General features: G+C 39.9%; 1 protein-coding gene and 1 pseudogene across 1 annotated transcript in view; one reads left to right on the top strand and one right to left on the bottom strand.

The window, feature by feature from the left end:
- The window catches only part of GDPD4 (glycerophosphodiester phosphodiesterase domain containing 4), a 156,458-nt gene that overhangs the window by 116,092 nt on the left and 22,159 nt on the right, over window positions 1–18,207 (top strand). Inside the window, exon 12 of the mRNA XM_061149099.1 lies at window positions 15,272–15,493. Within this exon, the coding sequence (XP_061005082.1) occupies window positions 15,272–15,493 (222 nt within the window). The remainder of the gene's footprint in view (window positions 1–15,271; window positions 15,494–18,207) is intronic.
- LOC133054744 (PC4 and SFRS1-interacting protein-like) lies at window positions 1,064–2,023 on the bottom strand (annotated as a pseudogene).

The raw sequence follows: 18,207 nt of genomic DNA, 5'->3' as shown, positions 1-18,207 counted from the left end.
ATCCCTTGTTGTTGTGTTAAGTTCCTCAGTCGTGTCTGACTCTTTGTGGTCGCATTGACTGCAACCCACTAGGCTCTTTTGTTCATGGGATTTCCTAGGCAAGGATACTGGAGTTGGCTGCCATTCCCTTCTCCAGGGGATCTTCCTGACCCAGCGATCAAACCTGGGTCTCCTGCATTGCAGGCAGATTCTTTACCATCTGAGCCACAATTATCTATCCTGTAGTTTTTATCTGTATTTTATTTATTTTTGCTCTAATCTTCATAATATCTTTCCTTCTACTAACATTAGATTTTGCCTTTTTTTTTTTTTTTTTTTTTTTTGCTTTCTTTTGGTTCATGATTTCAGATTTTCTCTTTTTCTGAGATAGGCTTGTATCACTATAAACATCCTTCTTAGAACTGCTTTTTTATATCCAAGAGATTTTGGATCTTTGTGCTTCATTTTCATTTGTCACCAGGTATTCTTTTTTCATGTTTGTTTTTTAAAAAAACAAAAGTTTATTTTGAAATCTTAGTTACAGTTTCATTTTTGTTTTCTTAATAGTTATGCTGTTTAATCTTTCAAGATTAAAAAACAGTTATTAATATTCTAGAGAATTAAACAGCAAAGGAATGTCAGAGAAGGGCATAACTGCCCCATTCTCTGGGGTTAAAACTACTTCAGTTTAGCACCTACCTTCAAAACAAATTGAAATTTTATATTTTCTAAATGAAATAATGTACAACCACTACCTTTATCTGAGTTTATTTATAGCTTTCAAACACAAAGCTTCATTTTAAGCTTGGTGAAGTGAAGACTGTTAACAGGAATGATGGCCAACCTTAGTATGTAGTGTGTACCTTACAGGAAGTGTTCTTTTTTAATGATTATAACACAATAGTAATGCCATTAATGAAGTCCTCAATTTAGAATCTGGAACATTCTTCCATCAAGGGAGAGAAGAAAGAAATTCAGTCCAATGAGTCTCTCTGAAGATCTTCATTTCTTGTTTGCTCTACTTGTATTCTCTTTTCAGTAACTGGATTAATGCTTGGAGCCTAAAATGAGATGTATTTTTTTATTACTGTATATTACATGTTGTTTTGATGCTCAATTTCCATTTGTTCCTCTTGCTTGCATTTTCTATGTGTTGCTTCTTTCTCATGTTGGTTGGCCTTTGAGCATATTCCTTCCATGAGCAGTCTGAAACTTTCTTTCATTTCTTTCCTCTTCAGAATCAGAGGTTGATGTAACCCCTGTTTTAGCTAAATTTTTTCTTTTAAATTCAGCTTCCTATTTTTCCTTTTTTATTTGGCTCTTTTCCTCCTTCTGACCCTTTTCATCCTTTTTAAGCTGCTTTTTAGGTTCTTTTTCCTCTTGCCCCCTTTTTTTACTTTTGTCTTCTTCAGTCACCCTGTCACTTTCTGAAGGACAGGGCTATTTTACCATTTGGGGTCTGTCTCTTGGTTTTGAAATCTTGACTTCCGTAGCTGCAGGTCGTCCTCTTTTAGAACTCACTTTTAGATCAACAGACGCTTTTGCTGTAGTCACTACTCCTTCCTGCTCAGTTTCTGCTTGTTTTTCTGGTTTTCTCTTTCTCCCTCTTCTGGTAGCTTTGGGTGTGGTTATGTCAATTGCTTTAGTCACATCTTCATTGCTGGCTTTTTCTTCATGGTCAGTATTTTCCTTTAAAACAATAGTTTCTTTTTCTTGAACTTCAACATCAGATGGCACATTTGATTGTTTAGCTGATGCTTGTTGACTTGAAAGTTTCACTTTCGAATTGTTCATCTCTCTTACGCCTTCACTAAAGGCTTTTTGTTTATTTGGTTCGCTGTACTTTTCCCTATTTTCTGAGTAAGGAAATATGTCTTTGGGGCCCAAAAAAGCAGTCCTGCGAGTTCCAAAAAAGAAAATGGGTAGTTAGTTTTTTCTGGGTGGTTTTACAGCTCTATCAGGAACCTCATTTATGAGCTGGCCAATGAGGATAACCATTCATCTCGACAAAGATGAGGTCCCCAGGTTTGAAGTCACAAGTCATGTTTCAAGGGTGAGGCCAGGGGTCCGAAATCCAGAGAGGAAGTACAGCGGTGTGGACGACAAGAGGATGTGGGAGGTGGATGGGGGCCTAGGCCCCCATGGCAGCAAGAGGGGGAAGATGCATCTTGGTGTCCCAATGCACCTGCCAGGGACTATGGGCACTGAGGCTGTGGTGGCAGGCTGGCAACCTCTACCCAAGTCCATGCAAGCCACCTGTTTCACCAGCTGCCACAGAGGTGTCTCAACAGCTCTGAATAGCAAATGCCACTGCTGCCACCGTCACTCTCAGTGAAGGTGAAGTTGCTCAGTCATGTCCGACTCTTTAAGACCCCATGCCATGTTCTGTAGCCCACCAGGCTCGTTGGTCCATGAGATTTTCTAGGCATGAATACTGGAGTGGGTTGCCATTTCCTTCTCCAGGGGATCTTCCCGACCCAGGGATCAAACCCTGGTCTCCTGCATTGTAGGCAGACGCTTAACTGTCTGAGCTACCAGGGAAGCCCTGGGTACTGTCACTCTAGGTATTTTTTAAATTTCATGTTTGTGACCCGTGGTTTACTCATTGGTTGTTCAGTTGCTTATTGTTTAGCCTCCATGTGTTTGTAGTTTTTGTAATTTTTTTTTTTGTAGTTGAATTCTAATTTCATACTTTTGTGGTTTATAAAGGTACTTGATATGATTTCATCCTCTATTTATTGAGACTTGATTTGTGGCCTGGCATATAATCTATCCTAGAAAATGTTCCATGTACCCTTCAAAAGAATCATAGTCTGTTTCTGAATGGAATGTTCTAAATATGTTTATTATTTGTTCAGATGTGTCATTTAAGTAGGCTGTTTCCTTATTGATTTTCTGTTAGGGTGATCTGTGCGTCAAAGTAAGTAAGGTCCTAAAATACCCCCACCATTATTGTGTTACCCTCAGTTTGTTTCTTAATGTTCATTAATATTGCATTATATGTTTAGGTGCTCCTACAGTGGGACTTCCCTGGGGGCTCAGGCGGTAAAAGCATCTGCCTACAATGTGGGAGACCTGGGTTCGATCCCTGGGTTGGGAAGATCCCCTAGAGAAGGAAATGGCAACCCACTCCAGTATTCTTGCCTGGAAAATCCTGTGGACTGCAGGAGGAGCCTGGCAGGCTACGGTCCATGGGGTCGCAAAGAGTCGGACACGACTGAGTGACTTCACTTCACTTCACAGTGGGTACGCATATATTTATGATGTTAGTTAGTTATTTCAGTCACTCAGTCATGTCTGACTCTTTGTGACCCCATGGACTGCAGCACACCAGGCTTCACTGTCCCTCATTAACTCCTGCAGCTTGCTCAAATTCATGTCCATCGAGTCGGTGATGCCATCCAGCCATCTCATCCTCTGTTGTCCCCTTCTGCCTTCAATTTTTCCTAGCATCAGGGTCTTTTCCAGTGAGTCAGTTCTTCTCATCAGGTGGCCAAAGTATTGGAGTTTCAGCTTCAACATCAGTCCTTCCAGTGAATTTTCAGGACTGATTTCTTTTAGGATTGATTGGCTGGATCTCCTTGCAGTCCAAGGTACTCTCAAGAGTCTTCTCCAGTACCACAGTTCAAAAGCATCAATTCTTCGGTTCTCAGCTTTCTTTATAGTCCAACTCTCACATCCATGCATAACTATTGGAAAAACCATAGCTTTGATTAGATGGACCTTTGTTGGCAAAGTAACATCTCTGCTTTTTAATATGCTGTCTAGGTTGGCCACAGCTTTTCTTCCAAGAAGCAAGTGTCTTTTAATTTCATGGCTGCAGTCACCACCTGCAGTGATTTTAGAGCCCTAGAAAATAAAGCCTGTCACTGTTTCCGTTGTTTCTCCATTTCTCCATTTACAATGTTATAGCTTCTTATTGGATTCATCCCTTTACCTTTATGTAATGTCCCTCTTTGTTTCTTGTTAAAGTTTTTGTTTCAAAGTCAATTTTGTTATGTAGTCTTGCTACCCCAGCTTTTTTTTTTTTTCCATGAAATAGCTTTTTTAATTCTCTGACTCTCAATCTGTATGTGTCTGTAGATCTGAAGTGATTCTCTTGTAGGTAACTTATATATACGTGTATGCATGCTTAGTCACTCAGTCATGTTCAACTCTTTGCAACCTTGTGGACTATAGCCCAGTAGGCTCCTCTGTCCATGGGATTCTCTAGGGAAGAATACTTGAGCGGGTAGCCATTTCCTTTTCCAGGGGATATTCCTGACCCAGGGATTGAATCCAGGTCTTCTGCATTGCAGGTGGATTCTTTACTGGCTAAGCCACCAGAGAAGCCCTAGCTTGTACATGGGTCTGGTTTTCTGTCCACTGTTCTACTCTATGACCTTTTAGTTAATTTAGATTTAAATAAATCATTGATAGTTAATACTTATTGCTATGCAAACAAGTTGTTGTAGTTATTTTTTAGTTTTTTTTCTTCTTTTTATCTCTCTAGTGATTTGATGACTATCTTAGTGTTATGTTTGAACTCATTTCTCTTTTTTGTGTATGTGTTAGAAATATTTGGTTTGTGGTTAGCATGGAGTCCATGCATGTGTGTGTGATTATTTTAAGTTATTGATCTCTTAAGTTCAAGTATATTATAGCAAACTTACATTTTTACCTCCTGCCTACTCCCCGTATTTAATGTGCTAACATATTTTACATATTTTTATTTTATGTTTCAATTAACCATTTATTGTAGATATAGATGATTTTGCAACTTTCTTCTTGTAACTTTACTACTAAGTTTGTAAAGGTCAGATCTGCTACCTTTAGATAATGTTTGCCTTTACCAATGAGATTTTTCCTTTTGTAATTTTCATATTTCTAGGTGTCATCTTTCTTTTCCACTTAGAGAAGTCCCTTTAACTTTTCTTATTTAGCTTTTGCTTATCTGGAAAATTCTTTATCTCTCCTTCAAATCTAAATAATAAACTTACTGGGTAGACTCTTTTTGGCTATAGATTTTGTCCTCCATCACTTTGACTATTTCATGCCACTTCCTTCTGGCCTGCAAATTTCTCCTGAAATGCTAGGTGATAGTCTTATGAGAGTTCCCTTGTACATAATTGGTTGTCTTTCCCTTGCTGATTTTAAGATTTTTTTCTTTATTTTTTTTACCATTTTAACTTTAATATGTCTTGGGGTGGATCTGTTTGGGTTTGTTTTATTTGGAACTACGTGCTTTCTGGATCTGCATATTTGTTTCCTTTCCCAGGTTAGGGAAATTTTTAGCTATCATGTCTTCAAATAAGTTTTCTGCCACTTTTAAAAGACCTAAACAGACAGTTCTTCTGAATAACTGTCTTCAGAAGAAGACATACAGATGGCTAATAAACACATGAAAAGATGCTCTGCATTGCCCATTATTAGAGAAATGCAAATCAAAGCTACAATGATGTATCCTCTCACACTAGTCAGGATGGCTATCGTTAAAAAGTCTACAAGCAATAAATGCTAGAGAGGGTGTGGGGAAAAGGGAACCCTCATACACTCTTGGTGGGAATGCAAACTGATAAAACTACTATGAAGAAAAATATGGAGAGTGCTTAAAAAAAACTAAGAATAAAGCTGTCATACTACTCAACAGTCCCACTGCTGGTACTGGGCATATATCCTGAGGAAACCATAATTGAAAAAGACACACGTACCCCAGCGTTCATTGCAGGATTATCTACAATAGCTAGGACGTGAAAGAGACCTAGATGTCCATCAGCAGATAAATGGATAAGAAAATTGTGATACATATACACAATGGAATATTACTCAGCTATTAAAAGGAACACATTTGAAACAATTCTAATGAGGTGGATGAACGTTGAGCCTATTATACAGAGTAAAGAAAGTCAGAAAGAGAAAAACAAATACTGTATATTAACACATATATATGGAATCTAGAAAAATAGTACTGACAGTCCTGCATGCAGGACAGTAGAGGAGACACAGTTATAAAGAACAGACTTTTAGACTCAGTGAGAGAAGGAGAGAGTGGGATGATTTGAGATGATAGCACTGAAACATATACAATACCATGTATAAATTAGATACCCAGTGGGAGTTTGATATATGCTGCAGGAAACCCAAAGCCAGTGCTCTGAGACAGCCAGGAGGGGTGGAGTCAGCATGTATGCCTGAGGAAGATTTATGTTGATGTATGCCAGTTCAGTTCACTTCAGTCACTCACTCGTGTTTGACTCTTTGCGACCCCATGAACCACCCAGGCCTCCCTTTCCATCACCAACTCCCGGAGTCCACCCAAACACATGTCCATTGACTTGGTGATGCCATCCAACATTCTCATCCTCTGTCGTCCCCTTCTCCTCCTGCCCTCAATCTTTCCCAGCATCATGGTCTTTTCAAATGAGTCAGCTGTTCGCATCAGGTGGCCAAAGTATTGGAGGTTCAGCTTCAACATCAGTCCTATCAATGAACACCCAGGACTGATCTCCTTTAGGATGGACTGGTTGGATCTCATTACAGTCCAAGGGACTCTCAAGAGTCTTCTCCAACACCACAGTTCAAAAGCATCAGTTCTTCAGCACTCAGCTTTCTTTATAGTCCAACTCTCACATCCATACATGACGACTGGAAAAACCATAGCCTTGACCAGATGGATCTTTGTTGATGAAGTAATGTCTCTGCTTTTTAATATGCTGTCTAGGTTGGTCGTAACTTTCCTTCCAAGGAGTAAGCATCTTTTCATTTCATGGCTGTGGTCACCATCTGCAGTGATTTTTGAGCCCAGAAAAATAAAGTCAGCCACTGTTTCCACTGTTTCCCCATCTATTTCCCATGAAGTGATAGGACAGGATGATATGATCTTAGTTTTCTGAATGTTGAGCTTTAAGCCAACTTTTTCACTCTCCTCTTTCACTTTCATCAAGAGGCTCTTTAGTTCTTCTTCGCTGTCTGCCATAAGGTTGGTATCATCTGCATATCTGAGATTATTGATATTTGTCCCGGCAATCTTGATTCCAGCTTGTGCTTCCTCCAGCCCAGCATTTTCTTATTTTGTAATCTGCATATAAGTTAAATAAGCAGGGTGACAATATACAGCCTTAACGTACTCCTTTTCCTATTTGGAACCAGTCTGTTGTTCCATGTCCAGTTCTAACTGTTGCTTCCTGACCTGCATACAGGTTTCTCAAGAGGCAGGTCAGGTGGTCTGGTATTCCCATCTCTCTCAGAATTCTCCACAGTTTATTGTGATCCACACAGTCAAAGGCTTTGGCATAGTCAATAAAGCAGAAATAGATGCTTTTCTGGAACTCTTTTGCTTTTTCGATGATCCATTAGATGTTGGCAATTTGATCTCTGGTTCCTCTGCCTTTTCTAAAACCATCTTGAACATCTGAAAGTTCACGGTTCACATATTGCGGAAGCCTGGCTTGGAGAATTTTGAGCATTACTTTACTAGTGTGTGAGATGAGTGCAATTACGTGGTAGTTTGAGCATTCTTTGGCATTGCCTTTCTTTGGGATTGGAATGAAAACTGACCTTTTCCAGTCCTGTGGCCACCGCTGAGTTTTCCAAATTTGCTGGCATATTGAGTGCAGCACTTTCACAGCATCGTCTTTTAGGATTTGAAATAGCTAAACTGGAATTCCATCACCTCCACTAGCTTTGTTCATAGTGATACTTCCTAAGGCCAACTTGACTTCACATTCTAGGATGTCTGGCTCTAAGTGAGTGGTCACATCATCGTGATTATCTGGGTCATGAAGATCTTTTTTGTACAGTTCTTCTGTGTATTCTTGCCACCTCTTCTTAATATCTTCTTCTTCTGTTAGGTCCCTACCATTTCTGTCCTTTATTGTGCCCATCTTTGCATGAAATGTTCCCTTGGTATCTCTAATTTTCTTGATGAGATCTCTAGTCTTTCCCATTCTATTGTTTTCCTCTATTTCTTTGCATTGATCCCTGAGGAAGGCTTTCTTGTCTCTCCTTGCTATTCTTTGGAACTCTGCATTCAAATGGGAATATCTTTCCTTTTCTCCTTTGCTTTTCGCTTCCCTTCTTTTCACAGCTATTTGTAAGGCCTCCTCAGACAGCCATTTTGCTTTTTTGCATTTCTTTTTCTTGGGGATGGTCTTGATTCCTGTCTCCTGTACAATGTCATGAACCTCCATCTATAGTTCTTCAGGCACTCTGTCTATCAGATCTAGTCCCTTAAACCTATTTCTCACTCCCACTGTATAGTCATAAGGGATTTGATTTAGGTCATACATGAATGGTCTAGTGATTTTCTCCACTTTCTTCAATTTCAGTCTGAATTTGGCAATAAGGAGTTCATGATCTGAGCCACAGCCAGCTCCCCGTCTTGTTTTTGCTGACTATATAGAGCTTCTTCATCTTTGGCTGCAAAGAATACATCAATCTGATTTCGGTGTCGACCATCTGGTGATGTATGCCAGAGGCCATCACAATATTGTAATTATTCTCCAATTAAAGTTAAAAATTTTTTTCTGTCATTTAAAAAAAATCTTTTCTCCTTCTGACACCTCCATAATGAATGTGAATGTTAGTATGCCTGATGTAATTTCAGAAGTTTCTTAAACAGTCACCAGGAAAAAAATTTTTTTCCTGTTTTCTTTTTAACTTGGGTGATTTCTACTATTCTGTCTACCTTCTAATTCACTGAGCTATTCCTCTGTATTATCTAATTTCCTATTGATTCTTCTGGTTTATTTTTATTTCATTTATTGTATTCTTCAGCTCTGTTTGGTTCTTCTTTATATTTTCTCTTTGTTCAACTTCCCACTATTTTTATCCATTCTTCTCCTCTTCTCTGTTCATTGAATATCTTTATGGACATTACCTTGAGCTCTTTATCAGGTAAATTGCTCATCTCAGGTTTTCTTAATTCATCTTTAGGGTCTTTTTCTTGTTTCTCTGTTTGGAACATTTTCCTCGGTCTTCTCATTTTACCAGGTTCTCAATGATTATTTCTAAATATTGGGTAGTTCTAAGTTACATTTCCTGATCTTGGATAAATGAATTAATGTTAGAGATGTCCTATGGTGCCCAGCAGCACAGTTCCTTCTAATCACCTTAGCTATATGCTTTAGGAGTGCCCCCCACCCAACCCCGCAATCTGGGCTGCAAGGGCCCTTCTGTTGTGATAGGTCAGCTACTATGAGCACATTTTTAGGCAAGACTGGCCCTTGCCCATTTGGCTGCCTAACCCTGCCTTGTATAGTGGCTACCATTCATCTTGTGGACAAGGTCTGGTCCTAGAGCAGCTACCTGTGTTTTCAGGGATGGTACCAGACTTCTTGTGATGGGATTGAAGGAAAGTTACACGGCTCAAAATAGCCTGGAGCTAAAACTCCCCTCCAGGTCCTCCCCACCATTCTATGCAAAACAAAGAACTCTCTCACCCGAAGAAAAACATGGACATTAAGGTTGATTATGTCCAGCTCCCAGCTGGTCCAGCTTCTGGCCAATCTCCAAAATTCCTTGCCCCAGCCATTTAAGAGGTAACTACTCCCAACAACCTTGGAGAAGAACAGGCCCCCTTAAGACAGTAACTTTCCACATACATGCCTATATTTACTTAATCTTTTCTTGGATAAGTTCAGCAGCTCGCTAATCTGACTGCTACCCCTTCTCGCCTCATTAAAGGTGATCTGTTCCTATAAAGTGCCGGTCTCGGTCTCGTTCTTTTTCTGAACCCCGCCTTCTCTAACTTTCTTACCTTACAGGGATCGTTTCCCAGCATAACTGGATATGTGGCTTAGGGGCTTCTGGGGCTGATTCTGACCTGGCAGTGGGCAGGGCTAGATCCTAGAGCAGCTGGCTGGATAGCCTGATCAGGGAGTTTCCTGGGGATGGTAATGGCTTGGAAGTCTAGTGGGCAGGCTATGCCCTGGAACCAATACGTGAGAGGGAGGCATCCAAAATGGTGCTTTCCAGCACCAGTGCTTCTGTGGTAGAAGCAGATCCCAAATGCAGCTGCTGCCGGTGTCAGTGTTCCCAGGGCGACTCCCAATTTCCTACTGCCTCTCCAGTGGCTCTGCCAAGATTGGCAAATAAGTTTGACTAGGCTCCTTTCAAATTATTGCCTTTGTGGTGGGTCTCAGAGCATGTGAGGTGTTTGTGGGCACCCTGAAAGAGCAGAGTATCTATTTACTTTAACCTCCCTGCTCTCTAGTATACAAACACTGCAGGCCTTCAAAGTCAGACATTTTGGAGGCTCTTCTTCCCAGTACAGGACCCTTGAGCTAGACAGTCTTGTGTGGGGCTCAGACTACTTGCTTCTTGGGGAGAATATTCTTCAATTATTATCCTTCCTTTTGTGAATTGCCTCCCTGATGTATGGATCTTCACACTACCATGTCTCTAGCTTCCTTTTTTATATCTGGAGTTGTTAAAATATTTTCTGTTTGTCTTCAGGTGGTTCTCATAGATACTTGCTCTTTCAGTGGTTATAATGTTGGTATGCTCTTGGGAGAAGGAGAGCTCAGGGTTTTTCTACCATGCCATTTTGGTCACAACCCTAATTGTCATGTTTCTTAACCAATTGATACATTGGATCATCCAGCAGCCCTTCTACTTGTAATTTCTCTAAGCCTAAGCATAGAGAACTGAAAACCTTTTAATACTGTTTTTCACTTGAGGAACAAGATGTTTTTGTGGAGAACTTAAGTTTGTTTTCATTCTGGCTTGTTACTTACTGGAGATTTTTTAAAATACTAAGCCACAGGTTACAGATAGTCTAAACTGGCTTTGACCCATTCCAGCTTGGGACTTCCCTGGTGGCTCAGCAGTAAAGAACCCACCTGCAATAGGAGATATGGCAAAAGCCACAGGTTCGATTGCTGGGTCAGGAAGATCCCCTGGAGAAAGAAATGGCAACCCACTCCAGTATTCTTGCCTGGAAAATCCCATGGCAGCCCATGGAGTCTCAAAAGAATCAGACAAAGCTTGTTGGCTAAACAGCAACAGCATTCCAGCTTATTTTAAATATTTTTAAAATGAGGCTTTGTTAACTTAAGCTATTACTTCTTAAAACCTACTCAGATCTAGTTTTAAGCTCTCCTGTTAATCTTGATGGTTCTTGCTACTTCATTTTTTTGTCCAAGTTATTCTTAAAAAGAAAGGCTACATGAATGTCCTTGTATAGAGCATTTCCTATGCCTTTTGCCATTTAGGGGCATTTTAGAAATTATGCACAAATGAATTATTTAAATCCTATCTTGATCTTTTCCCACCCAGTTTTTCCACAACAGTTAAGTGAATCATTTTGTCTAGAACAGGTAGAGTCTAACAAAATCTTGAATTCTGAAGCAGATTTCTCTTTTCATGACGATTAAGAAAACCCTTAATTATTAACTTCTGCTCATGTCTAAACTATGGTTTAATTCAACACTGATATTCTGCCTTGTGGATATTATGAAGTGATTCTTTCTTTCTTGAGAAAAAAGTGAGAAAGGGTAGCTTTCTTAGGGTGTATGGGAATAAGAAGAAATACAAAGGGTGGAATTAGATTGAAGATAAATTTATGTCGAGAGAAAGATTGCTAGTCTTGAAAAAATGTGAGGTAGCTACTGCTTCCTTCTCCTGAGAGAGAACCTTCTACCATTTACTTCACCAACAAGTGATCTGAAATTGGAAAATGATGGTAAAAGTAGCCATCTACTAAGTTTAATATAGGCAATATATATATGGACTGAGCTTCCCTGATGGCTCAGTAAAGAATCCGCCTGCGATGCAGGAGACCCTGGTTCGATTCCTGGGTCAGGAAGATCCACTGGAGAAGGGATAGGCTACCCACTCTAGTATTCTTTGGCTTCCCTTGTGGCTCAGCTGGTAAAAAATCCAGTTGCAATGCAGGAGACCTGGGTTCCATTCCTGGGTTGGGAAGATCCCCTGGAGAAGGGAAAGGCTACCCACTCCAGTATTCTGGCCTGGAGAATTCCACAGACTGTGTAGTTCATGGGGTCCCAAAGAGTCGGACACGAATGAGTGACTTTCACTTTCACTTCACATATATGGACTGAGGTATAAGATGTAATGTTGTGTAATACAAAAAAAAAAAAATGACTGTTCCTGCTGTGAAAAAGTTATACTCAGTAGAAGCAGTAGAGTGAGGGAATTATTTTGAATTATGCAATATTCTGTGTACCAGACATGCTCCTAGACCCAGAAAATATCTTATCATATTTAATAATCAAAATAATCATGACAAATACACAGATCATTCCTCCCCTTTCCCATTTTATACTTTGGACAATAAGGATTTTGAGAATCTAAGTGTTTTATTGAGGTTACAAAGCAACAAGCATATGAAGCCAGAATTTTAATATGACCTCAGAAGTATACAAGTAAGTATAGAGAACAGAATTAAAGGGGCATAAAAATGAAACTTCTTGGGTGTTAACCACTTACTGAAATGGCAAACCACTTCAGTATTCTTGCCTTGAGAACCCCATGGACAGTAGGAAAAGGCAAAAAGATAAGATACTGAAAGATGAACTCCCCAGGTCAGTAGATGCCCAATATGCTCCTGGAGGAAAGTGGAGAAGTAACTCCAGAAGAATGACGAGATGGAGCCAAAGAGACAACAACACCCAGTTGTGAATGTGACTGGTGATGGAAATAAAGTCCAATGCTGTAAAGAACAATATTGCATAGGAACCTGGAATGTTAGGTCCATGATCAAGGCAAATTGAAAGTGGCCAAACAGGAGATGGCAAGGGTAAACATCAACATTTTAGGAATCAATGAACTAAAATGGACCAGAATGGGCGAATTTAACTCAGATGACAATTATATGTACTACTGTGGGCAAGAATCCCTTAGAAGAAATGGAGTAGTCTTCATAGTCAACAAGTGTCCGAAATACAGTACTTGGGTGCAATCTCAAAAATGACAGAATGATTTCTATTTGTTTCCAAGGCAAACCATTCAATATCACAGTAATCCAACTCTGTGCCCCAACCAGTAATGCTGAAGAAGGTGAAGTTGAATGGTTCTATGAAGACCTACAAAACCTTTTAGAACTAACACCCAAAAAAGATGTCCTTTTCATCATAGGGGACTGGAACACAAAAATAGGAAGTCAAGAGATACCTGAAGTAACAGGCAAATTTGGCCTTTGAGTACAAAATGAAGCAGGGCAAAGGCCAACAGAGTTTTGCCAAGAGAACGCACTGGTTATAGCAAACACCCTCTTCCAACAACGCAAGAGACATGTGGACATCACCAGATGGTTAATACTAAAATCAGATCACTTATATTCTTTGCAGCCAAAGATGGAGAAGCTCTATACAGCCAGCAAAAACAAGACTGGGAGCTCTCTGTTGCTCAGATCATGAACTCCTTATTGCCAAATTCAGACTGAAATTGAAGAAAGTAGGGAAAAACCACTAGACCATTCAGGTATGGCCTGAATCAAATCCCTTACGATTATACAGTGAAACTGACAAATAGATTTAAGGGGTTGGATCTGATAGACAGAGTGCCTCAGGAACTATGGACGGAGGTTCGTGACATTGTACAGGAGACAGTGGTCAAGACCATCCCCAAGAATAAGAAATGCAAAAAGGCAAAATAGTTGTCTGAAGAAGCCTTAAAAATAGCTCAGAAAAGAAGAGAAGCTAAAGGCAAAGGAGAAAAGGACAGATATTCCCATTTGAATGCAGAGTTCAGACTAGCAAGAGATAAGAAAGCCTTCCTCGGCGATCAATGCAAAGAAATAGAGGAAAACAATAGAATGTAAAAGACTAGAGATCTCATCAAGAAAATTAGAGATACCAAGGGAACATTTCATGCAAAGATGGGCACAATAAAGGACAGAAATGGTAGGGACCTAACAGAAGAAGAAGATATTAAGAAGAGGTGGCAAGAATACACAGAAGAACTGTACAAAAAAGATCTTCACGACCCAGATAATCATGATTGTGTGATCACTCACACTCACCTAGAACCAGACATCCTAGAATGTGAAGTCAAGTTGGCCTTAGGAAGCATCACTAAGAACAAAGATAGTGAAGGTGATAGAATTCCTGCTGAGCTATTTCAAATCCTAAAAGATGATGCTGTGAAAGTGCTGCACTCAATATGCCAGCAAATTTGGAAAACTTAGCAGTGGCCACAGGACTGGAAAAGGTCAGTTTCCATTCCAATCCCAAAGAAAGGCAATGCCAAAGAATGCTCAAACTACCACACAATTGCACTCATCTCAAAAGGCTAGCAAAGTAATGCTCAAAATTGTCCAAGCCAGGTTTCAACAGTACATGAACCATGAACTTCCAGATGTTCCAGGTGGATTTAGAAAAGGCAGAGGAATCAGAGATCAAATTGCCAACATCCATTGGATCATCAAGAAAGCAAGAGAGTTCCAGAAACGCATCTATTTCTGCCTTATTGACTATGCCAAAGCTTTTGACTGTGTGGCTCACAACAAACTGTGGAAAATTCTTTAAGACATGGGAATACCAGACCACCTTACCTGCCTCCTGAGAAATCTGTATGCAGGTCAGGAAGCAACAGACGTGGGGAAATGGACTTTTTCCAAATCAGGAAAGGAGTATATCAAGGCTGTGTATTGTCACCCTGCTTATATAACTTATATGCAGAGTACATCATGCAAAATGCCAGGCTGGATGAAGCACAAGCTGAAATCAAGATTGAAGTGAAATTGCTCAGTCGTGTCTGACTCTGCAACCCTGTGGACTGTAGCCTACCAGGCTCCTCCATCCATGGAGTTCTCCAGGCAATAATACTGGAGTGGGTTGCCATTTCCTTCTCCAGGGGATCTTCCTGACACAGGGATCAAACCCAGGTCTCCCGCTTTGCAGGCACACACTCACAGCAAGGAAGGCAAGTAAGTGATAGAGCTAGGATTGAGTCCAATTCAGCTTGAAATCAAAGTCCTTTATTTTTTGCACTACACATAACTACAACAGTGAGAGAAAATGTGGGAAACCAGTGAAACTAAACTGAATTATATTACCTTGAGTTTAAAAAAAGGTTGAAAAGGAAGCTCAGGAGGAAAATAGGAAGGCCCTTCAGTTCAAATGCAGCAGATTCTATTACAGAATAAATCATTGAAAATACCGTCACTACCTATGGAGATTACATTTCGTTTCTCTTCTTGGCTACTGTTATCTCTGGACCAGTATTTCAGAAGACTTGGTTGGTTGAATAGTAGTGGACCAACATGACGGTAGGTCTTGGTGTGGGGCTAAAAGCATGAGAATTGGAAAATACTTTTCATAGGAGCTAATGTTTTCTCTGATATTTTTAGATCAAACCATTTTTCAATATGAAACCTCTATCAAAGGCTGATAGGGAAAGAGCAAGAAATCAGAAGATTCCAAAACTAAGTGAATTATTGGAAATTGCACGGAAGGCGAACAAATTGGTGATATTTGATCTTAATTCTCCTCCACGTTCACATCCTGCCAGATCATCGTATATCCGCCTTGTAGTAAGAGTGATCCTTGACTCTAAGATTGAGCAACATCTGGTACGTCTATCTCAGTATTTATGGTAGAGGTTGGGAAGTGGGTAGCATAGCATTTGAACCTGAACTACCTTGTAATCTTCCCTGGAAGGGTTCTACTCCCTATAGAAAATAGAGTTGGCTGCTTATATAGCTACTGGGTTGGCCAAAACTTCCTTCAGTTTTTAAGTAAAAATGAAAGACACATTTTATTTTTACCAAGAGGTTTATTGAATAATATATCCACTGTTTTGTTTCACTAAAAAAGAGGTACAGGTACACTCTCAGTCGTGTCTGACTCTTCGCCACTCCATGGACTATGACCTGCTGGGTTCTTCTCTCCATGGAATTTTCCAGGCAAGAGTACTAGAGTGGGTTGCCATTTCCTACTCCAAGGGATCTTCCCAACCAAGAGATCGAACCCATGTCTCTTGCATCTCCTGCATTGGCAGGCAGTTTCTTTACCACTGCACCACCTGGGAGGCCTTATCTTTTACCACTTTTCAAGCAACTTCATAATTTAATCTTCCAAAAACTTCTTATCTTTTGGGGCAGAACTGTTCCAGGTACCATTTACAGCTTTCCAGGGAATGGAAATTTTTTCCATTAAGAGAATTTTGTAAATACCAAAATAAATGGAAATCCAAAGATGCAATGTCTGGTAAATACAGCAGATGAATCAGAACTTCCCAGCTAAGCTGTAACAGTTTTTGCCTGGTCATCAAAGAAACATGCGATTTTGCATTATTCTGATGAAAGATTATTCATTTTCTTTTGACTAATTCTGGTTGCTTGTTGTCGAGTGCTGCTTTCAGTTGGTCTAGTTGGGAGCAGTACTTGTAAAATTAATCATTTGATTTTCTGGAAGGAGCTCATAATAGAGAACCCCCCTGCCCCCTCCCAATCCCGCCATACACATCATCACCTCCTTTGGATGAATATTGGCCTTTGCTGTGCTTAGTGATAATTCATTTTGCTCGCCCCATGGTATCTTCAATTCCACATTATTGTACAGTATCCAGTTTTCATCGCCTGTCACAACATGTCTTAAAAACAGAACATTAAAAAAAAAAAACATTTTCATTATGTTTCAGTAGAGAATTGCTTGCAAAAATACCTTCAAGAAGGTTTTTTTTTTTCCTTAATTTATGTGGAACCCAAACATCAAAGCAATTAACATAACCACAGTGGTGCAAACGATTTTAACACTTGATTTGGATATTTTGAGTATGTTGGCTATTCCCATGTGGTATAACATTGATTGGTCTCAATTAATACCTCAACTTGATTGCTATCAGCTTCAACTGGTCTTTATGACCATGGAGCATCATCCAGCGAGAAATCTCCAGCTTGAAACTTCACAAACCACTTTTGACATGTTCCATCAGTTACAGCACCTTCTCCATAGACTGCACAAATCTTTTTTTGCATTTCAGTTGTGTTTTTACTTTTCTTGGAAAAATAAAGCATAAAATGTCAAAAATGTGACTTTTTTCTTTCTTCTTCAATATTGAAGTGATGACACTAAAATTCTCCAATTTGGTAAGTTTTTTTAATGCACACTAATATTTTAGTGGAAGGACTGATGCTAAAGCTGAAACTCCAGTACTTTGGCCACGTCATGCGAAGAGTTGACTCATTGGAAAAGACCCTGATGCGGGGAGGGATTGGGGGCAGGAGGAGAAGGGGACAACAGAGGATGAGATGGCTGGATGGCATCACCGACTCGATGGACATGAGTTTGAGTAAACTCTGGGAGTTGGTGATGGACAGGGAGGCCTGGTGTGCTGCGATTCACGGGGTCGCAAAGAGTCGAACATGACTGAGCGACTGAACTGAACTGAACTGAATATTTCAGCTGTCACAATACAAGCTAATAAAATTGTCTCAAATGAAGTTAAAGACAACTAAGTGCTGCTCAAGCCATCTTACAGGAAATAAAAGATAAGAACAAAATTTTTGGTCAACCCAACACATGTGACAGTCTGTGAATGAGCCAGTTACATTTGTATCAGTAGGGAAAACATTGAGGCTGTTTGCTATTCCAAACCAAATGTCACCACTGTGTTGAAAGGGAATGTGTTTAATAGCTATATGATATGACCTGCACTATCATCAACATACATCTCTTAGAGAAAGGGCCTTAGAGAAAGGGAATGCAAAGACTTTCAATACCAGCTTTCATTTATGATATAGAAAGTTCTGATTTCAGCAGAAAATTTATTCATGTTTTCCAGAAAGCTCTGCATTTTGGCAGTCAGTCATTCCACATATTTTTAATTCTCAGAATATGGAAGAATGCCATGAATGAAACAAATGTCTATCATTTTGCAAATAGAACTCTTTCCACAGATGAGTCATAATAGCATTTCCTGTTGACAAGAAATTACTCTTCTCAAAGATGATTTGTAGCATCATCAGCCAGAGGAGATATTTATGATTCCAACCCCTCCTCCACACCTACCACCTACTCATCCACATTAGGTAGTGTAGTGACACAGTGAACCCTTCGCCCCACAGTGTTAACTGGGAAAACTCAGCTCCAGAACAACCCTGGTGAAAGCCCCATTACAAGAGTTCACTAGACAATATTAGGTCAGGTTGACTGTTTCATCAAGGGCTAGAATCACTGCTCCCAATAAACTGTTACTCATGCTGGAATGAGACTTCTCCCATTCTACATGAGGCTGTTTGTACCTAGACAGCTGATTATCCACTGAAAGACTTCCTGTTTCTCC

The sequence above is a fragment of the Dama dama genome, chromosome 1, assembly GCF_033118175.1.
Source record: "Dama dama isolate Ldn47 chromosome 1, ASM3311817v1, whole genome shotgun sequence".
Taxonomy (NCBI): domain Eukaryota; kingdom Metazoa; phylum Chordata; class Mammalia; order Artiodactyla; family Cervidae; genus Dama; species Dama dama.
Note: the sequence above shows the minus strand (reverse complement) of the source record. Positions and strands in the feature narration are given on the sequence as shown.